The 22,822-nt window shown below is 35.8% G+C and overlaps 1 protein-coding gene across 1 annotated transcript; it reads right to left on the reverse strand.

The window, feature by feature from the left end:
• Positions 1–5,522: 5,522 nt before the first annotated feature.
• LOC143229240 (forkhead box protein O-like) lies at positions 5,523–22,789 on the reverse strand. Its single transcript, XM_076461293.1, has 2 exons — positions 21,694–22,789; positions 5,523–7,112 (listed from the first exon to the last, which is right to left on the reverse strand). The coding sequence occupies exons 1-2, from the start codon at positions 22,060–22,062 to the stop codon at positions 6,009–6,011; spliced, it is 1,473 nt and encodes a 490-aa protein (XP_076317408.1). The 5' UTR covers positions 22,063–22,789; the 3' UTR covers positions 5,523–6,008.
• Positions 22,790–22,822: the final 33 nt, after the last annotated feature.

Raw genomic sequence — 22,822 nt, forward strand, 5'->3', positions numbered from 1 at the left:
GTTGCTAACTTCTTCAACAATGATTGTCATGTAGTTATACTTAGTGCTTGCCAATTCATTAAAAAATAATGATTGACAGAAATAGTAAATGCTGGTCACGACCAGATATTCAAAGAGAGTAGAGATGCTTTTAGTTTACAAAAATTACTAAGTTAAACTGTTCCTGGATCAAGAGCTTTTTCCAGCCATTGCGAAAACTATGTCTGTTTTATTGTTCTATCCTAGCCTGTTTTATTGTTCTATCCTAGCTATTGAGAAAGAGTTAAATGAAATTACAATTGCTGAGACGCGACATATAATCGTCAACTACTAAATACCAAATGTACAGAAGGAAAAGTGGGTCATGATTACAAAGACCATTTTGGATATTCAATGACTCTCTGGGTTGACCTCTTCGAAATTCCTTGGCACTCCAGGCATTATAAGGCAGTGGTGTAAATAACAAATGATCAAGAACAGAGGTGATCTCGCATATTTATAAGGTAGTTACGAGCTTTACTAGCTGTTTCTGAGGTAAGTACTGTACGGTAAAAGAGAAACAGCATATTATTGTAGTTTTTGTAAATTGTAAAACTGCTTCTTGTAAAATACAAAGTTCATTGTGATTTGCCTGATGAATTCACAAATCTAAAGTGTATGATTCTACATTAGACAATGATGCTGATAAATTTTTTTGCCATCTAGTGAGGTCATGTTCATTGATAAAATGTTCAGGTCCTAACACCATTCAATAATTGCAGCATAGTGAATTATATGAATGGTGACAATTTTATCATGTGAAGGACCTAGGTATAGGATGGCTACTACATCTTACACAGTAAGATTAAACATGACTGTCACAAACTGGCTGTTGTACTACTGATGTGTCTAATATCTCACACTTGTATAGACAATTGCAGGAGCACATTGGCGTGTTGTATCATGATTTTGAACCAACAAAAGGTGTATGAGGTAGCTATAGTTCCTAGAGTTTTAAGGCAGAAGATACTTTGCAGTCTCCATAATGCAAAGGTTAGATAGCACCAAAGAATGTTATAGGCTTTTGCAAACATAAGGAAGCAGTTTTCTGACTGCATTTGTATAAATAGGTTGAACTTACCCTATTCTGTATAAGACAAACCAACTGTTCAGTGTCTTCAAAATGTTACAGAATGTTTGACAATCTTCCCAAGTGGTGCTCTGGACCCATAAATCAGTGGTGTCTAATTTTCTTCATTACAAAGTTTGGCAAAATCTCTATAAAATGTTTATGGACTATTATGAGTCTGTATAAGCCAAAAAAGTACATGAACTATAGATATGAATGACAAAAAATGTAAATCGATATGTTGTAAAAAATAAATTTAGAAAAGTTTGAAATTTTAGTAATTTGAATATTTATTCAGAAATTGTTATACATACTTTTAATTATCATTATTATACATTTTTTTTATTTTTTCCACCAGAGATTTCTGTGGATTAATTAATTAATTTCTGATGACTGGTGCTGTTTCATGAACCAATGGATGAGAACCGTTACTCTGTATGAGAACACCAACAGAAAAGCGTAGCGATTTGTGTAGACTGCTATGTTATAATGGTAAACGTGATTTCTTGTCCCTATGTATGTAAAAACGGCTTGTTTGAGTTGAGAAATTTTTTATGTAAAGAAGCGAACAAAGGTTTGACCTTTTTCGGTCATCGTCAAATTCACAAAGAAAGAGGTAACTGACCGATAGCTGACCACATGTTTGAAGGGAGTTATGCAACTGAGTGTAGAATTGTAGAGGGCGTGTTTAAATGTTTGATTATATTTATTAATATAGATATAAATTCAAGTCTAACCTTAATCAACTTAATCATAAAGCCTTAATGGTGACCAGTTTCGATGTTACATCCTTCTTTACAGAAGTTCCAACAACTGAAGCCTGCAAAATAGCCTTAGAACTCTATATCCGAGACCCTAACTCACCAATAGACATTCCCAGCAACCAATTAGCAACCCTCATATAATTCACCACGATGAAGACAAACTTCATGTTCAACAACCACAACTATATACAAACAAATGGCCTAAGCATGGGCAATCCAGTATCACCAGTTCTAGCCAATATTTGTATGACACAAGTTGAAACACAAGCAATTAACATTGCATTACATCCACCACTATACTGGTACAGATATGTAGACGACACGATTGCGGGATTCACGTCTACAGAACATACTTAATTTTTTTCAATCACATTAACGCTATACATCCCAACATTAACTTCACATGTGAACAGGAAGAAAGCGATCAAATATCATTTTTTAACCTCAAAATTACAAGAACCGACACACAATTTAAAATAGGAATCCACCGAAAAATCACCCATACTGGACTATACATTCCTTGGGACACAGCACGAAACAAAACAAAAACTCAACATACTAAGAAACCAAATAAACACAGCCATAAAACTATGCTCACCAGATAAAATTAACGACGAATTAGACAAAATAAAACAATACTTCATCAACATCAATAAGTTTCCTCCACAAACCATAGAAAACATTATACGCACACACCTAGACAGAAAGCAAAATCAACCAACAAAAGTAAATATACCCCACGATTTAAAAAATCACAAAACCATATACTGCTGCATACTATATATTCCCGACATCAGCAGAAAACTAACCAACATTTGGCAAAATATGGCATTCCAGTTAATACCAAATTTATTCAAAAACCAGGCACAAAACTAAGGTCTATACTCTATAGTATGCAGAAACTACACTGACAAACACTACACCAACATTATTTATAAAATACAATGTGATAAATTGTATTTATCACGACTTCTATATTGGAGAAACAAGTAGAAAAATGGAAACCTGATTCAAAGAACACAAAAAAGTCACCTTCACACGTTTTCGAACACTGCAAATCAAATAAACACAACATAACCATAGAAAACACCCAAATACTAAATAAAGAAACAAACATAAACAAATGTAATATTGAAGAAGCCTTACATATACAACAACTCAGCCCAAAATAAGCCACTACAAAGAAACACCTTTATACCTATATTAATAACTATAATCGAACATCCAAGCACACCCTCTACATTCCTACACTCAATAACACGACACCCTTCAAACATGTGGTCAGCCATATTTCTCTACAAGTGGGTTTTCTCATCATCATTGATTTTTTGGCCCCGTTATTTAGTTACTGTGTACGATTATATTTTACAGTTGGCAATGTAAAGTGGGATCTGAATGGATCATTATGGCAGGAATGACCACTTCTGGTTATTTTCATCTATAATTACTTCTATTTTCATGATATCGTTGAAGCTGAAGTTTTCTAGTTCTTTAGACTGTGATTGAAGATTGTATGTGTGTTTCAAGTGACATTGATACTCATGTTTGTTATCAGGCTTTCTACTAAAAAGTGATGTAATGTACTTAAGGTATGCATTGGTTGATATATCATGTTGGTGTAGGTATATGCAGTATTGATACATAAATACTGATGTTGGTGAGGCCCGGCATGGCCGGGTGGATTAAGGCGTTCGACTCGTAATCCGAGAATCGCAGGTTCGAATCTCTGTCACACCAAACATGCTCGCCCTTTCAGCCGTAGGGGCGTTATAATGTGACGGTCAATGCCACTATTCATTGGTAAAAGAGTAGCTCAATAGTTGGCAGTGGGTGGTGATGACTAGTTGCCTTCCTCCTAGTCTTACATTGCAAAATTAGGGAAGGCTAGCGCAGATAGCCCTCGAGTAGCTTTGCACAAAATTCAAAAACAAACAAACAACCAGATTCATCTTTATTATTAGAACCTACAGTTTCAACGAGGAAGTTCGTGGTTATTATCAGCTTTTTAACGTTTTAGTTAAATAGTAGTAATTCTAGAAAACATTTTGATGTGATTATTGGAAGTGAATACAGATCATCTAATGAAACTTGGCTCCTCCGATGTTAGTTTTACCAGTTTATAAAGATTGACTGGCAACAAGATAATCTTATCATGTTCTAGATGCCAGTAAATATTTAAAAACTGGTAAAACTCACATCGGAGGGACCAAGGGATTTGGTGTTTGAACAATCGGTTGTCACCCACATTAATATTGATCAAACACCAATTCCCTTTAGAAACGGATAAAGCTGCTTTGAGTGTTTATTGTTAAACAGAAACTGACTAATGAATTAAAATGAGCTATTACCAGCATCTTAAATAAAAATTGACTTATGGAACTAGATTTTGTTATAAAAAGCAATAAGCTTCTGAAAAGGTCAAAGTTACAATGAATGATTATCAGTTTTTCAAAACTACTCACAGAATAGGTCAATGTTATTCTGTGCTTTCCCAGTTTTTCGTACAGTGATTTCCACATAGAAAAAAAAATGTAAATTTTATGTGCGATTTCAGTATCTAACTCGTATTTAGCTCTTAAAATATGCTCTGGTCACTGCTACTAATTTTTCTTTTTTTAATAGCAATTGGTTTCTGAGCATATTCCAATATTGTAGGCGATATCTATCTTATAATTGAGAAAAAAAATTATGTATATGAAGGTGATTATCTGTTTCACAAATACTAATTTATTCCTTGATGAGTTTAGTTTCAAGGTGTGATTTATATTTTATAGTGCCTTACACAGAGTCCAAGGTTCGTGACATGAAAAAACTGAGTATGTTTTGAGCATCTAAGAATAACAGTTAATCTTATGATTGGATTCAAAGTTGGGCAAAGTCCTTATGGCATCGTGAGATGTTAGCTTGCTGCCTTCCCTCTTGTTCGTAATTAGGCCTGGAGACACTTGATATCTAGAGATCCCTTACCTAGCTGTTTAGTCCACGTGTGCATAATGTGCCGTTCAGGATGAAATTTCCAATTTTATTATCAGTTTTTCAACCTGAGTCTCTGATGATCCAATTTCTTTACAAGTCTAAAAAAGTTGGATAATCCTGATATCAGTTCTTTGTTTGTCCTAATTTTGATAATTCGTCTTTTTAAACCAGCTTCAACCTTCACTCAAGTCTGAGGTCAATCATTAATTGCTGATTATGATAATGCTTTTGGGATACTAGATGTAATTAAGGGTGTATGCAGCGTATAATTCGCGAGAAGTTTTACCTATAATGGAAAATAAACAGATTTTAGGCCCATATGTAGAAAGTGTCACATTTTATGTTTCTTTCTTAACCCATATCTTCCTATCATGTCAAACTTAATGATTAACTTCCTAAATTTCCAATACATTTAGGATAAATTCAATCAAATAAGGAAAACTGGGTAAACTGTTATTCTTGGAACATCAAAGGTTACATTTTCAGAACCTACAAAAGTCCTAGAGAATAAAAAATTATTTTTCTCATACTGCGTCATAGCCGTTGATATTATTAGCTATTCATAAATAAAAACACCTCAAATTGAGGAAAACATCTCCTAGTGTTGCTAAATAGAACTTTTAAGATAATCTAAAATTATTTTTTTCTTCTTCCGTTTTTAAGTTTTACAAGTTAATGAGACTTTTCGCATCTTCACAGTTTGAATATTTATTTTCTGACATTCTAACCCACATAATAGTATGATCCGGACAACAGCACATACAATAAACAAGTATTATTTTAAAAAGTCTTTAAAACAAAATATCGAAAAGAAGCGTGGAAACTCGCTGGAAAAAGAATGTCGCTTTTAATACGTGTACACAACTTATTCACAGATTCTCGGACAGAAAAATTAATACAGAAACAGAACTCGGGATTCAAAACTAATAACGTGTAATTCAAAATTCCGAATTCAATCAGTGAAAGTATCCAGTGTCCGACAGTTATAATACATAGCTTTGCTACGCCACCTGGTGGTGTGAGGCCCACTTGAGTGAACAATGAGCATTAATAATCCGAATGAGTATTAAATTGTTTAAAACTAAATGTTTCTGTTAATAAGTTACAAATTTGTAAAAAAAAATATATAAAATTAAAGTATCTGTGTGGCTCAATATATGTTTATGCATTTTGCTAATGTTTCAATGTACCCATGGTCGATTAATGACTGTAACAGATGAAGGATATAGCAACGTAGGGCTAGAGCTAGTGTTAACCACACTGACTGGTTCAAAGTTAAAGTCAAGGTTTCCATCAACGTTCAATTCATGGCGAATAAGTTGGTCTACATCACACTCGAGATCACCTTCAAGTGTATCCATGTTTAAGTCCAGGTCGTTTGGAAGAGGGTTACTTGAAGGAATTGGCATCAGTTGGTCATTTACCGGAACATAAGAGCTGTCATTTTGAAAAAGGTTGTCTGGAGACTTCGGATGTAGAGAGATCGACAATGGATTATCTTCAGACAGAGTCTGGCAGAAATTAATTTGTGAGAATTGACCCTGATTGGAATTAATTGGGGGGAGAGTTTGAAAATTTTTCATTTCTGTTTTTACCGTATTGTGTTGTGTAGTTTGCAACTGGCCATTACTGGTTGGAGAATGAAGAGTCTTATAATTCTCGCTGTACCTGTAACCACCTAGGTTGTAATTGTTATTGGTGTTGCTGGAGTCCAATGCCGAAGGCAAACGCATCAAACGATTGGATGTCAGGTAGCTTAGATCTTCCTCTACCAGTTTCACTGTCGCAGCTAAGGAGTTTCCAAGCTGATCGGTTTCGCATCTATCCAGATTGTTAGATGGCGCTACGAAAATGTCTAGATCAGAACTCCAAGGAATGGGTGACAAGCTCGAAGTCTGGCTATCATGAACGTCTGTCTCCACGGCAGGGATAGGGGAAAGTCTTCCGCATGAACTAGCATTTGATGATGCTCGAGGACGGAAGCCTGGACTTAACTGGAACCCTAGATGAGTTGGAGACTCGGGAAAACTATCTCGTTCTTCAGACACTGCAGCAGTTGGACAACCAGAACCGACTTCCAACTCGTTTCGTAGTGCTTCCACTTTCTTTTTAACGCGCCCACGCTTCTTCTCATACTTGTGAGTCTCCATACTGGTAGCCCTCCGGCGAGTGGACTTCCCGGGCTTGGCATCCGGGTTAATTACCCACCACGAGCTCTTCCCGGTCCCCTCGTTTTGCATTCTCATAAAACGGCTGTGCAAGGACAGGTTGTGACGAATGGAGTTCTGAACAGAAAGAAACAAAGATTTCATTAATACTATAATAATATATACTCTAGCATTTTGTCCAAAAATAAATTTTGCGAATGATTTATGAAATAAGTGTCTGTTTAAAGTGTTATTCTATAACTATTTATTTATATAATCGTTACTACCTCATTGGTTTAAAACTGATCACCAGTAATCAATATTTCTATCTATTTTTAAATAAAAACGAACCAGTGATAAGTTAAACAACATATCTATCCTAATCATATACTTGTTACGAAACTTAAATGCTTATTGTTATTTTTTAAAAAACAGTAAGGTACGATAACACTAAATCAGGCCATGATGTGACATTAATGGTAAATATTCGCACAGTTTAAACCATAAGCCACAAACCTTGAGCGCACTACTTTATGTTACAGATCTAATATATAGGGACCATCCAAAAACTACTCGCTCCAAAAGTAGTATACGAATTATCAATAATTTTTTTATTGTTTTCTAGTTTATGTACAAGTATACATGTACAGTACAAAAATATGGCACACGTGCTGACAAAATCTGGTTTTTCTTTCAGAAATTTCGAGCAAAGCTACGTAAAGTCGTACCTAAATTCCAAGTGGTAGACTAGTAATAAAACGGCTATCTATCAGCGCTCCCTGTATATACATGGGTTACACTATCAAGTAGTGAGACCCGATTATCTCTATTCTATCTCGCGCACAGCTCCGAAGTGCGGAGGGAGATTTTTCAGCAACGTCCCGCAAACCATGAACTTTCACATTCGATTCGAGTACATTAACAAAGAATTAGTAGGATTAATGTTATAAATGTTATTCATGTAGGTGAAAGTTAGATGTGGAGTATTTAAATTTTCCATCACCCTGTATTTCTAAAAGTTTTAACCCTTAAACTGCGGCCATCGTCAATTGATGCTGCCACCTACAACATTCCTGCTGTTTAAGGGTTAATCAAGGCTTCCATTACTAGAAAATAACATATCTAGAAATGAGTATATTTTGAGAATATCTACTTTCATACGAAAGTTAAACCACTTCATTATATTACTCTGCAACAGTACGTTCCATAGTGAATGTATCAAGATACAAATAAACAATTAGTAATTTTATAGATGTATAAATCTACTACTCTGACTACTAATTATATCAAAGTCTATATTTTATTCGCTTTTTCTCAAACGTTTAGGGTGGTTTGTTCAGAATTTCGCGCAAAGCTATACGAGGGCTATCTGCGCTAGCCCTCCCTAATTTATCAGTGTAAGACTAGAGAGAAGGCACCACCTACCACCAACTCTAGGGCTACTCTTTTAGTCTAAAGAATAGTGGGATTGACCGTCACTTTATAATACCCGACACATCTGAAAAGATGAGCATGTTTGGTGTGACGGGAATTCGAACTAGTGACCCTCATATTACGACTCGAATGCCTTAACCACCTGGCATGCGGGACCTTTCCTCAAAAGCAGAACAACAGTTACACCAAGAGAAACATTCACTATCTCACTCAGATCACAAAGTTCCACATGTTGCCAACAGCATTCAGTGTGGCGTTTTAGCCCAGGGTATTTTAGCTACAGTGAGCAAAGACATGTATTGTTTGTGGTGGATGACGCTTCTTTTGTGTCCTGAGTGTCGGTCAAGGCTACCCGATAATTATTACAACAAAAAAATTTTCTATTATTGAGTTTTGGGTTTCTCCCCCAATTTATTCTGTTTTCAAGGCAATTAATTTAATCTTTTCTGTCGATCTGTGGAAGCACATTGATACCTTAAATAAATATTGTAAATTTATGTATACTTTAAAGATATCTAGATGTTTCCGCTGACAGGATCGAACTCTGAATTTTAATGTTCTCAAGCCAACATGGAACACTAAAATATATTATGTGTTAGCTTAAAAAATAGAATATATATAACCATAGTTTTAATTATACTACAAAGCAAAAGTGAACACACAATTGTACACAGATTTAACAAGTTACATTAATATAAGGAGAAGCATACAAATTATGTTAATTAAATTTGCTAAGAATGTTTGTTTCTTGTTGGGCACAAACGTACGAGGGCCCGGCATGGCCAAACGTTAAGGCGTTCGACTCGTAATCCGAGGGTCGCGGGTTCGAATCCCAGTCGCACCAAACATGCTCGCCCTTTTAGCCGTGGGGACGTTATAATGTGACGGTCAATCCCACTATTCGTTCGTAAAAAGAGTAACCCAAGAGTTGGCGGTGGGTGGTGATGACTAGCTGCCTTCCCTCTAGTCTTACACTGCTAAGGTAGGGACGGCTACCGGAGATAGCCCTCGAGTAGCTTTGCGCGAAATTCAAAACAAACACAAACGTACACAGTTGTACCCACCACGGGTATCGAAACCTGTGTTTTTTAGCATTATAAGGCTTCAGACATATTGCTGAGTCCCTGGGGTTAACTAGATATTACAAAGCGTAATGAACATAATTGTTTGTTTTGGAATTTCGCACAAAGATACTCGAGGTCTATCTGTGCTAGCCGTCCCTAATTTAGCAGTGTAAGACTAGAGGGAAGGCAACTAGTCATCACCACCCACCGCCAACTCTTGGGCTACTCTTTTACCAACGAATAGCGGGATTGATCGAAACATTGCAACGCCCCCACAGCTGAAAGGGCGATCATGTTTGGCGCGACGGGGATACGAACCCGCGACCCTCAGAATGAACTACATAATTATAGTTATAAGTCGAAGTTAAGGGTTCAAAAAATAAACATCCGTTCATAATGAACAATATTAACACAAGCGTACAAAAGAACTTTGAAACACCCACCAAACAAATAAAAAATTAATCCAAATATTTCTGATATTATACATAATGACCAGCTAACTTGGAGTTTTTGTTTAACGTAGGTATATTTCTAGTCGATAATTTTCTCTTGATAACAACCAACGTGAATAGCTTCAGTGTTTGTTTAAATTATCTCATGTTATGCAATTGATGGTAAATTTTCGTACGGTTTTCATTGTAAGCCGCGCACCACGTGCTCACTGCTAGAAGTACGAGACCAAAGGCATCATAACATCTTTGAGTATTTGAAACTAATCCCATTCAATGTTAAACGAAGTGTTCGCCACATGTTCTGTCAAGGCTGAATCAGTGGTTTGTATTACTTTTCGACGGCATTTTTGTGTTCATTAATTCCAAACTTCAAATTTCTACTTGTCTATCCGATATAATTCAAGCCACACCTGCAAAATATTTAGCTTGAAATGAATTAAACATAAGAGAATATCTCGGAACTGTTAAACATAAAATTATTTTAATACATATCTAGGATCGGGTAATTTAGAAGTGGATTTTTAGATATCTGTTCTGTAGAGGTCGCTCGTACATGTACGCTTGCTTGTATGAAAATTGAATTTCCAGTGTTTCTTTTGGTCTCATGAAAATGGTGGGATTTTTTCCCACAAAAACATGTAGTTTCTAATTACATAGAGATTTTAATTATATTTGTGGCTTTTAACTTTATACAATAAATTATTGTGCATTATTTAAACGTTGAAGTTCTTAATTATTTTATGAACTCTGTGCACAAAAAGTGTCATAGAATATCGCATTTATATGTAGCAAGGAAACAGACAGCAGTGGATTTGGGTTATAAATCACACAGAGATGTATTTATATCTAGCAAGAATCAAGTATATGACAGTAATTAACTAGGGTTAGAGTCACAAAGTCGAAATTTGGACATAACTTGATTTTTTTAACATTTGTTAAGCCTATCGGTTTCCAAACGCCAGCTTTCGGCGTTTAAAACGTACGTGTTAAAGGTATTATTCTGTATATCTAAATCGCGTTTCGTAAATTCTTTTGTTTCTTATCATCCAGCCCAACCTGTTAGTTCTGATACTGAACGAAGAGCTCCTGGGTCAGCAATATGTGGGAGACATTTAAAATGCTATTTTCACATATCTATGTTTTTGGGCCGCAATGGGCAAATTATGGGTAATTAAAAAAAAAAAAAGAAGCATGTACAGTTAACTTGATTTAACAGTTAACATCAAACGCCCTAAGTTAGGGAATTTATCATATTCTCCCCAGAGCAGGGTTTGTACGCTTGGGATAATAATTTTGCACAACCTCTAAAATCAACGAATTAGTTGATTGCCTCAAATTTGTATAGTTGAAATAGGGGCCTGGCATGGCCAGGTGGTTAAGGCACTCAACTCGTAGTATGAAGTCACGGGTTCGAATCCCCGTCGTACCAAACATGCTCGCTCTTTCAGTCGGGGGCGTTATAATGTTTCAGTCAATCCCAATATTCGAAGATAAAAAAGAAAAACCCTAGAGTTCACGGTGGATGGTGCTTTTAGCCTTCACTGCAAAATTAGTTATGCAGATAGTCCTCATGTCGCTTTGCACGAAACTCAAACCCAAAACAAACATACTAGAAACAGGAAATGTTCAGTATTCCAAATAAATAAATGATTTAGAAACATTATTTACTAGCAAATTTCAAAGCCTTATAAATGTAAGAAAATATATTGGATACACAAAAACCAAGGCGATATAAACAGGAATGTTCCAGTGGGCCACCGTCAAGGAAAATGTTTTAAAGCAAGGCAAACAAGTCACGTGCGATAAATATTAACTAGTACGACCTCGAAAGGCTCGCGCAAAAGCTGGTTTAAAGATAAAGATGCAATAAACTGGGTGGAAAGACAAGGTGCTGTATATTTTAAAGAACGTTTTGCCATAATCCAACCTGGAAATAAAAAGCTACATTGTACAGTATTCGATAAAAAATAATGACTACTGTAAACCATATAGAATGCTCGAATGAAAATTATCACAAACGAGACATGTTTTGTTTGTATTACCACAGATCTTAATAAAGTAACTTCGTTTAACATTTTATGAAAAAAAAAAAAGATATTCTATTAAATATCAAGGCAACTCACATCATTCATCAGAAAGTAATTGAATATCTCCAAGTATAAGCCAGTCATTCTTGAAGGATAACACCGGTGTTCTTAAGTAACTTACCAAACCTACGAGAAGTTTTTCAGCGGTCTTACAGAGGGTTGAGTACATTTTCAAATCGGTGGAATGGAACGTACCAGAATTATATTTTGAAATTGTTTGACGTCGGGTAAGCAGTGCGACGCCACTAAAAATTTATCGTTTTTAGGAAATGTATGTAACAGTATTTTCAAACACAAAATGTTGTTGTAATAGATAAGAATCAATGAGGACAAAGATCAGTGACAAAAGCTGTTCAGTTAGCGAAAGTAACACAAAACAGTGTAATGAAGGAGGTTTTTCCTTGTGAAAAAAATGACACAGTTCGCCTTAACAAAAGTTGCTTACACCAGTTATTCATTCAATCACAGCAATACCTTAACAGCTGTAGAATGAAACGAATACACACCGATCAAGTCTGCTATGGATTTTTGTATGATCGAACTTTCAAAAGAGGCGCTGCAAAACCGTCGTTTTCATACGTTAAGTTGGTGATAAGTAGCACACAAGAAGTGACGTGTTCTATAGCCTTGTGCAATGAAAATACGCCGTATTGCTATTGTCACTATGTTTGGTCGTCAAACAGAGCAACATTTGACAAGAGCTATAACGACGTAGTAATTCTCCAAAATCGTTTTACTATAACATACTCAACATCTGTAATCAGTTTCCCACTAGTTACAAGAAAATGATTACTTCCCACAACAAATTCAAAGAACTGCAGGAGAAACTCACTCTCTTTCATGGAGCATTTAAGTCTGTTCTAAACTAGGTCGCCAATTCTCAAGAAAAAAAAATCCTCAAATCTCATCAAAAATACTGAAAACCAGTAACGATTCAATTCCCAAAGATTAAGATTCACAAATACCTAACTCACCACAGCCGAAGATAAACGTTCCCCGCTGTTACAGCGGTAAGTATATGGATTTACAACGATAAAATCAGGGGTTCGATTCCCCCCGGTAGACTCAACAGATATCCCGATGTAGCTTTGCTATACGAAAACACACACTAAAGATAAACTAAGATTGTACTCCTAGATAATCATATATTTTCACTAAATATTGTAAATAACGAGCGTACCACAGAGATCGATTCGCATGCTAGTGAACCTGGCATGGCCCAGTGCGTTAAGGCGTGCGCTTCGTAATCTGAGGGTCGAGGGTTCGCGCCCGAGTCGTGCCAAACATGCTCGCCCTCCCAGCCGTGGGGGCGTTATAATGTTACGGTCAATCCCACTTTTCGTTGGTAAAAGAGTAGCGTAAGAGTTGGCGGTGGGTGGTGATGACTAGCTGCCTTCCCTCTAGTCTTACACTGCTAAATTAGGGACGGCTAGCACAGATAGCCCTCGAGTAGCTTTGTGCGAAATTCCAAAAAAACAACAAAAAAAACGCATGCTAGTACTTAGATAAGAGTGCCGGTCAAATACTACTATTCGGCCTTATCAGGGGTTGATATTGACTAGTTTCCTTCCACCAGGTTTAACACGTCAAAATTAGGGAGGGCGAGAGCAAATAGTCCTTGAATACCTTTGTGTGAAATTTAACAGACAAACAAACAAACAAAAAAAAACCTTCAACAAATTCATACCACTAGCGCTCTCAGATAATTCCACAGACTACGATGCATCTCTAAACTTACGTAACTAGTGTGTTCAAAACATTCTACTAGCATGGAAGTTATGAAGAGACGTACTAAATATTCATTCAAAACATAACAGCAGAAGATAAAAACATACATCAAATATGATTTCTCTAATTGGCACACAACAGAAAAATAACAGAAGAAATGAAATTTTCTAGATTAACGAGATCTTAAAAAATGAATATATTTGACGATTTTGAGTTTCTGAGCAAAACTCATCCACAGAAAGTAACACATCCATGCAAATTAAATAGTTTGTTGTTGAATAAAACACTTTAAATAAAATATTATAAAATGGCAAGATAAGTAAGTAAAAATATTAACGGCGTATCAGTAACCCATGAAGAAAAATGTCTGTGGACAAAGATGGCATTTAAATAAACCGTGGAAATAATACCTGTGGACAAAAATGACATGAAGAAATCGTTAAGACTGCTGTGAAGTAAATCGAAGTTTGGTTTCTTTGAATTTTGCGCAAAGCTACTCGAGGGCTATCTGCGCTAGCCGTCCCTAATTTAGCAGTGTAAGACTAGAGGGAAGGCAGCTAGTCATCATCACCAACCGCCAACTCTTGGGCTACTCTTTAACCAAGAAATAGTAGGATTGACAGTAACATTATAACGCCCCACGGCTGAAAGGGCGAGCCTGTTTAGTGTGACCGCGATTCGAACTCGCGATCCTCGGATTACGAGTCGAACGCCTTAACACGCTTGGCCATACCGGGCCTTCGAAGTTTGGATTAAACAGTTTTAAAGCATTTATAATTAAAAAATGAAATAGGAGTTCGCATTGAAATGTAACTCACAAATTTTGTGAACAAAGATCATACAAGAATCAGATATCACAGGATCACCACTTGAAAAAGTTTACAAGTCTTGAATGAGAGTTTTAACTTTTTCTGGTTATACAAATAAAAACTCCAGTGTATAAGAACAGCGATGTCCCTAATAAGACTTGGCTTGTCAGAGCTGGATAGACAATATCCAAAGTGCATAAGGATAGTCATTTAGAAAAAACAAACAAACTTTGATCCTGGATCCTTTATCTGTATTTCAAAACTATGCCTGTTAGTTAAACCAAACGTGTTAGTCTACCAATGTATGCTATCTTTTCTACTCTTCATTAAATATTTAGGAAACAAGCATTCCAATCGTGATAGTTATACAAGTGAGAATCGAAGCCAGAAGAACTATAATTCCATCTGTTCCTATACAAAACGAAGATCACGAATGAAAAACTTGACTTATATTCCTGATCCTACACATAAAAGAAATTACATCAGTGAGATTCCAATGAAAACATTATGACTAACAGAAGAACTATATTATATTCTCTACGTCTCTGGAAAACAGTCATAAAACGTGACCAAACTATTTGACTTTCCGTCTTCAACAGTACTGCCCATCTCACTTCAAGAAAAAAAAAACGTAATTAGTAGACGAGGGCATTCTTGTCCTTACTCCTGGAGAAAACAAAAACTCAAGAGACAAAGGAGCTGCTTTATCATGCGTGATGAGAAAAGAACAATCGCAAATACAGAATTACCCTGTCTTCTGTATGTATACAGAAAATATATATCAGATGATTTATTTGTGTTTGAATATTCGCTAAAACCTACACAAGACCTGTTTACACTAACTTTACTTAATTTTGAAACGATGGACTGGAGAAAAAACAACTAGTAAACAGCTGCTCTAATAAGATATTGAAATTTGAACACTTATAACGCACTCACGGCCCAAAAGCTCTGAGGCCGATTTTGCTGCAATGGGTCGCGAACTACACATCTTCGTATTCACAGACTGTGACGTTAATCACAAGGCTACGCCTGATCCGATATCACATATAAAGGCAGTATTTTGTCATTTCTGTTTCTCAAGTAAAACATCAGCTAAATGCGATATTAATTCAGTTTTATTGCTATGAAGTACACAAGTTAACGATGACCAGTTACGCCCATATGAGATAAGGAATGTCCAGACACACAGTTGTGTAGTTTAGTTCGGTGCAGCTGTACCCGAAATCTTATAATACTGCAATAAGAGTAATGAAAATGATTTTTATTTTTGAAACAGAACGTGTAAGTACAGTGAGATGAAAGCTTTACTGTCAACTCTTCGAATAACTTCACACCAGTAATGAAAAAGAAGTGAAAAGTCAAGGCTATTCCTAGAACAAGTACAACTTGTGACTTTAGCAAGGACAAAGTCTAGGTGAGCCACTGAAAAGCTAGGTTAACATGTTTTTTTTTTAATGCAAAACGTCCATCATAACACTGATTAACTGATCTTCAGCAGTTGTGACGACCTTAACCACTACAGAGTCCTAGTAATATGTAAGGTGCAGGGCCCCTCACAGTCTTTATCAGTATAAAAATGTTTAATAAATAATGATGATAAAAATATTTTTCCTTAAAAGTAAAATAATTTTAATGCAACTATTTTCACTGACAAGTAAGAAAAACAAACTGGAACACTATTCCCTATCAAAAAACTCTTGCCTAATAACATTACTTAATTCAGTGCATCGGTTTGATTTGTTTTGAATTTCGCGCAAATTTACACGAAGGTTATCTGCGCCAGTCATCCCTAATTTTGCAGTGTAAGACAAGTGGGAAGGCAGCTAGTTATCATCACCCACCACCAACTCTTGGGCTACTCTATTACCAACAAATTGTGGGATTGACCGCAACATTATATCGTCCCCACGGCTGATATGGCGAGCATGTTTGATGTGAAAGGGATTCGAACCTGCGACCCTCGGATTACGAGTCGAGTGGCTTAACCACCTGGCCATGCTGGGCCGACAGTGCATTGGATTAGGGCCTAATCATTAGGCAAATGTGATACAATTCAAGAATAACAATAATAAGTATAATGTTTCACGGGGGACAAGGCCCCTCGCACTTTGTCAGTGGTGAAATACTCTCTTGTAATAGAATAATCCAATACATACCCCAGATACAGAAACTGAACTCTCACTTTTGAAACCAAAGTTACGTCATTGATACCAATATCTACTTCACTCTTTAACGGTTTGATTTATTTGAATTTGGCTACACGAGAGCTATCTGCACTAGCGGCCCCTAATTCAGGAGTGATAGACTAGAGGGAAGGCAGCTAATTAACACAACCCACCGTCAGATTTTTGAGCTACGTTTTCACCAACAAACGGTGATATTGGCGTCGCTTTATAACGTCCCTGCTGCTGAAAGACTGAACATATTTGGTGACATGGGCTCGAACTCGTGACCCTCAGATTGCAAGTGTGGTTAGGCATCATTAATAATCTACTAATATAGTATTTTACGAAATCGAGGTATATCTAAATATTACTTTATGTGCATGACATAAATCATTTTGTGCGACAACGTAAATGTCAATATTAAAAGCTAGCTAAATACAACAAACAATTTGAAAAAGCTAAAGGCATTACGGTAACCATAAAACTGGTCTTTACATTAGGATATTAGTTCAAGCTTAAGACCATCACGACAGAAGATTTTAACTCCACTGACCCATAATTGTTCATCCCAAACTTTCCAACTTGGCGCATCTTGATAACAAGTAACAAACGCAAGAAAATCATACGATTTCTCAAGCGGTCATCGGAAACCATATGAGTCGTTTTTATGATACTTGTAACCGTGAGTAAAGTCCGTTAAGGGAACTAGATTTTGCCCCTGTAAGTGTAAACACAATGAAAGTCTACATAACTGTTTTGTTTATTTATCTCGTGACCTTGGGCTGCACATGATACAATTTAGAAGATCCACACTATTTCTACTTGACCTCCGGAGCAAAAAAAGACAGAGAGAGAAACAGCCGTTGAAGCTGCTGAAAAAAAAAAACAACAACCAACAAAATATCAGTTAACAAACACATACGATATGTATACTTGTATGCATTATAATTTTTTTATTTTTATGTACCACAGCAAAGTACGAAACCAAAAGCTCCACGCTTTGTAAACACATGTCGGATATTTTTTTTCTTATTTGGTTGGTATCACCAGTGGAGTGAGCAAGTTTTTGGTTTTTAGCATCAAAATGTTAATATCCTCAGCCGTTTACTCTACTTCCAGTGATAACCACATACTTCATCAGGTAGAGCGACTTACAAAACTGAAGAAAATTAACAAAATTCAATAATTAAAAAGTCTCCTCCCCTTTTAAGCGTTTTGCATCTGGTAACCCAGAACTCAACGAAATTTGTTAAATTTTTGGCACGTTACATTCAGACAGACTGTTATATGCAGTAAAAATGTACCAAAATAAAAAAATTACTATCAGGAAAAGCAAAAGAATGCATAGCATTTAATCCAGATCTTCAGAGCTAAGATCTAAGACGAACCTTGAACCCCAGCTCTAATGCATATTCCCTCGTTTCGCTTGGTCAAATAAACCTTAACCCCCTACACACACATATTAGTTTCCCTCCCACATCTTTGTTATTTGTAAACATATTATCTGCAGTACTGTAGTATTTTTTGCTTTTCTAATTCAATTATTTTATTTGATTATAAATTGACTGTCATAACACATGCAGTATTTGTTTTAACGATTTACAGTAATGTCTTATTTACTTAAACCCCAGCGGCTTAGTAGTAATTCTGAAGGCTTACTACGCTAAAAATAGGGTTTCGATACCTTTGATGGGCAGAGCACAAATAGTTTATTGTGTAGCTTTACGCTTAACAACAACCAAACCAGAACTTACGTTATTAGGTTTTATGATTGAAATTTAAACGCGCATACATATATGTATATATAGAAAATGATAGTTACTTTGTTATTGCTGTTTATTGTTAAACATAAAACTACATAAAATGGCCACTTGCGCTTTTCTCACCATGGGTATTAAAATCCGGTTTCTTATGGTAAGAGTCTCCAGGCCTCTGTGCCACCGGGAGGCAACAGTCATGTTTCATTCTGCTTTGTAACGTCTAACTGATTTTTTGATTTAGAAATACTGTGTTATCAACAAAAACTCTTTCTTTCATTTTTTTTCAACTTTTACCCTCTTTGAAACTTTATGTTCATGATTTTCTGGGTTATAAAGCAATGTATTTTGATGATGTATTTCTATTCTTATAATTAGAGTAAATTATATTTAATTTTTCAAAAAATAATTATCCAAATACGTATCTGAAAAACGGCTTTTATGACATGAAACCGATAAATAAATTAGAATAATATTAAAATTGGACAGCCAAGCTATTGTGTGTTTTATCAACAAATTTGTTTCATAAAGAAACAACAACAACTAAGATTATATTGTAACAAGAACTGAATATTAACGGTAGCTTAACCAATTAGACCTGGATAATAATATGCTGTTAACATTTAAAGAATATTACTTTACTACTTAAAAATAAGCTAATCTGCTAAATTAACGAGATAGTTACTATAGCAATAGCGTTGAGCGTGGCATGTGGTTAGCGTATCGGACTGTGGAGCGGAAGTTCCGTGCTTTGCATCCCGTTGCTAGAAAAAAAAAAAAAAATTCGTGCTTTGCACTTTGGAGTAGTGGGTGCGTTATAAAAGCAACATTAATATCCTACTATTCGGCGTAGCAAGGGTATCCAAAGAGTTGGCGGTATATGTTGTTGACTGCTTATTCTTTTAATTTATCAGCTCAAAATTAGATATGGCTCGCGCAGCTCACTCTAATATAGTTTTGGGCTAACTAAAAAAAAACAAACTATAACAGTAGTTTCGAATTAGCTCAATTTTGAATTCAACTGAAATACTTTTTAATTACAATTAATAGGTTTATATATTTTAAAAAATCATTATGGATGTACACTTAAAACAAATCAAGAAATTTAAGAATTATATTACGTCACAATAGGTGCTTAAGACATAGAACGATTTTCCCTGAAAAGGTTTAGTATTCAACCCAGACTATATTCGCTTTTTATCTATCTAGTACTAAACTGTAGAATTATGTATACATTCACAAACTGTATACACCTTTAATATCTCCCAAGTCTTCTTCATATCATGCATCGCTCATTACACCAGTAATCAAAGCAAGAAGGAACAAACTTAATGGAATAAATTTATAACGTGATATATAGATCTTTTGAGGATGGAAATTAGAAAAACTACACACCGGTCAGTGGTGAATAGTAATGTGTAACTGAGAGACTTCTCAACCCAGACTACGTGAAACATATAGACGAGCCTGGCATAACCAGGTGGTTAAAGCATTTGGCTCGTAATCCGAAGGTTTCAGGTTCGAATCCCTCAAACATGCTCGCCATATCAGCCGTGGGAACGATATAATGGTACGGTCAATCCCACCATTCGTTGGTAAAATAGTAGCTCAAGAGTTGGTGATGGTTGGTGATGATTAGCTGCCTTCCCTTTAGTCTTACACTGCTAAATTAAGGATGGCTACCGCAGATAGCCCTTGTGTAGCTTTGCACGAAATTAAAAACAAACAAACATAAAATATAGACGATGAAACACACGAGAGCTATCTGCGCTAACCATCCATAAGTTAGCAGTGTAAGAATAGAGGGAAGGCAGCAAGCCATCACCACCCACCGCCAACTCTTGGGTTACTCTTTTTCCAACAAATTGACGGTGACATTATAACGTCCCCACCGCTAAAAGGGTGAGCATGTTTGGTGTGACGGAGATTCGAACCCGCGATCTTCATATTACGGGTCGAGCGCCCTAACCACGTGGCCATGCTGGACATACTTTTAATATTTATTTATTTTTCTTCTCAAGAAGGTGTGTTCAACTTTAACAATCATTTCGTCTTCTCCAGTAAATGTTTTCAATTCTAATACTCGTTTCTTGTCTTGTTAAACGTTAACGTTTATCCCTAACATTAACACTCATCTCGTTTTCTGCATGTGTTCAATTTTCACACACGTAAATGTATCATCTTTAATACTCTTATTCCAAATAAACTGTGCCATTTTTAATATTCTCTTCATATTTGCTCGATAATTGTCATCTTTAATACTTTTATCTTCTCAGTAACTGTCATATTTAGTGCTATTATCTTATTTCCTCAATAACTGTTTAGCATTGAAACTAACCTATTACATTCCCCAGGAGCTATATTTAACTCCAGTGTTTTTCTTTTATTTTCTTCTTGTTGTTATTTGTAATTAAGCTCAAACTTTCGAAATTATATTCTTGGATGCCAAGCAAACGTTTTCACGTAAAGTTTCCTACTGGAGTATGACAGAAAATGAACATTTTAAAATCACCTAGTAAGTAACTAAAGGTGTTTAAAAATATTTTCATTTTCGGATCAGATCTTCTTAGTGTATTTGAAGACAAGATAATTGGCATCCTTAGAGTTGAAGCACGAGACGTTTCAAATTTTTTTATGTAAACTGGGATTCCCAATTTGCCCCTAAAGAAGAAAGGTTCACCTTTTGAAAGCGCTCGGGTTATAGTGTTTTTATTCATTTCTATCAAGACTTCTTGTACCTACGTTTTGTTCTAACATGATAAATGTTTAATGCGATATAATTAGTTCTTTTCAGTATTAAATAGTTCTAAATGGCAGTGGTATATAATTAGTTTTATTTCATTGTAACTCAAAACCACATGAACAATACCGATATTATTTGTGAAACATTAATTACAATTGTTATAAAAATACACATGATAAGTTTTAAAAAACGATACAAATATGAGATAAATTTCTGTTAGCAATTTGAGAACACGTATGGGTTTGGATTTAAAATTGCCACGTGCTAAATTAGGTCACAAAAACTTACATGTCTATTATTGGTAGTACTCTAAACTGGTTCTGTAGATGCTGTGTTAAGTCTTTTTTTATGTTCTTCAGGTCACTTAAATCAAATTCATTAAACATCGCTGAGCATGAACAATAGATTTAAACTTAATGAAGAAAGAGAGCTTATTGAAATTAGGAATTTTGAAATAGATAAGAAAACAAAACCAACCTTCCATCCTGCAGAGCTGTTACTGTCTCCTTTATCCTTGAAATATGGCACATTCTGCACCATCCAGTCATATATTTGGGACAGGGTTAATCGTTTATCTGACGAGTTCTGTATAGCGTGTGTGATGAGATCTGCGTAAGACATATTTCCCCACGCATTTCGGCGAGACGAACTTTTTTTAATTAGTTGGCACCCTACTATGGCGTCAGATGGTGCTGACTCTTGTGTAGAATTACCATTTTTTATATTCACAGGAGATTTTTCCTCACTATCTTTGTCACCAAAATTTTCTGGTCGAGGCCATGTATTTGACCTTGCCCGAAATTCGGTGTCGGGGTCAAAAATAGGGTCACTTCCTTGCGTTTCCATTTCAATACCAGATTTTTTTTATTCCAAGGAAACTTAAAACGAACGCGTCTCGAACGCACGTTCACTAACAAAATAACTACTTTGATAAATAATACAACTTTTCATTTTCTATAAATTGTTCTTACGTTAATGTATTTCGTTATCAAACAATTTCCAGCGTTCCAGAAAAACTGTGTTGTTCAGGTTCCAACCATACATCGTTGTGAAATGCTGTCAGATCAGAGTTGATTGAAAAAAAAAAAAAAGACTTTCGACATTCAGTTCCAAATTCATAATCAAGTTAGTTTGTATGATCCGTACAGTTTCATAGTGGCATAAAAATAAACATGACATCAAAAATCCTTGCGTTATTACTCCATGACAGTTTCGGAAACGCAGTCTAATTAAATCAGATCATTCTGATTACTTCGAAAGGCGTAGTAGCACGTGCTAACAATTGTCGCTTGTCTTCAAAATATAGCTGCCGCAATACTCACGAACGACTCTATAACACCGAGGTCACGCTCACTTGAGTAGCTCAGTCAAACTGGTTTCAACTGGTTTGCAAGGTTTTACAAAATTAGCAGTGGCCATTTGCTCATTCTTTTATATTAACTGAAATATACTGACAACCGCAAATGACTTGTTTTAATTTGAGCTTCACACCGCACATGGCTTCAACAACACTGTAGTAATTTCTACAGCGTTTTGCTCCTTACAAATACGCACTCTACAGTGCCACGTGACTACACAGTAACGCTTTCCTACTATTGGTTAATTT

The sequence above is a fragment of the Tachypleus tridentatus genome, chromosome 10 (assembly GCF_004210375.1).
Source record: "Tachypleus tridentatus isolate NWPU-2018 chromosome 10, ASM421037v1, whole genome shotgun sequence".
Taxonomy (NCBI): domain Eukaryota; kingdom Metazoa; phylum Arthropoda; class Merostomata; order Xiphosura; family Limulidae; genus Tachypleus; species Tachypleus tridentatus.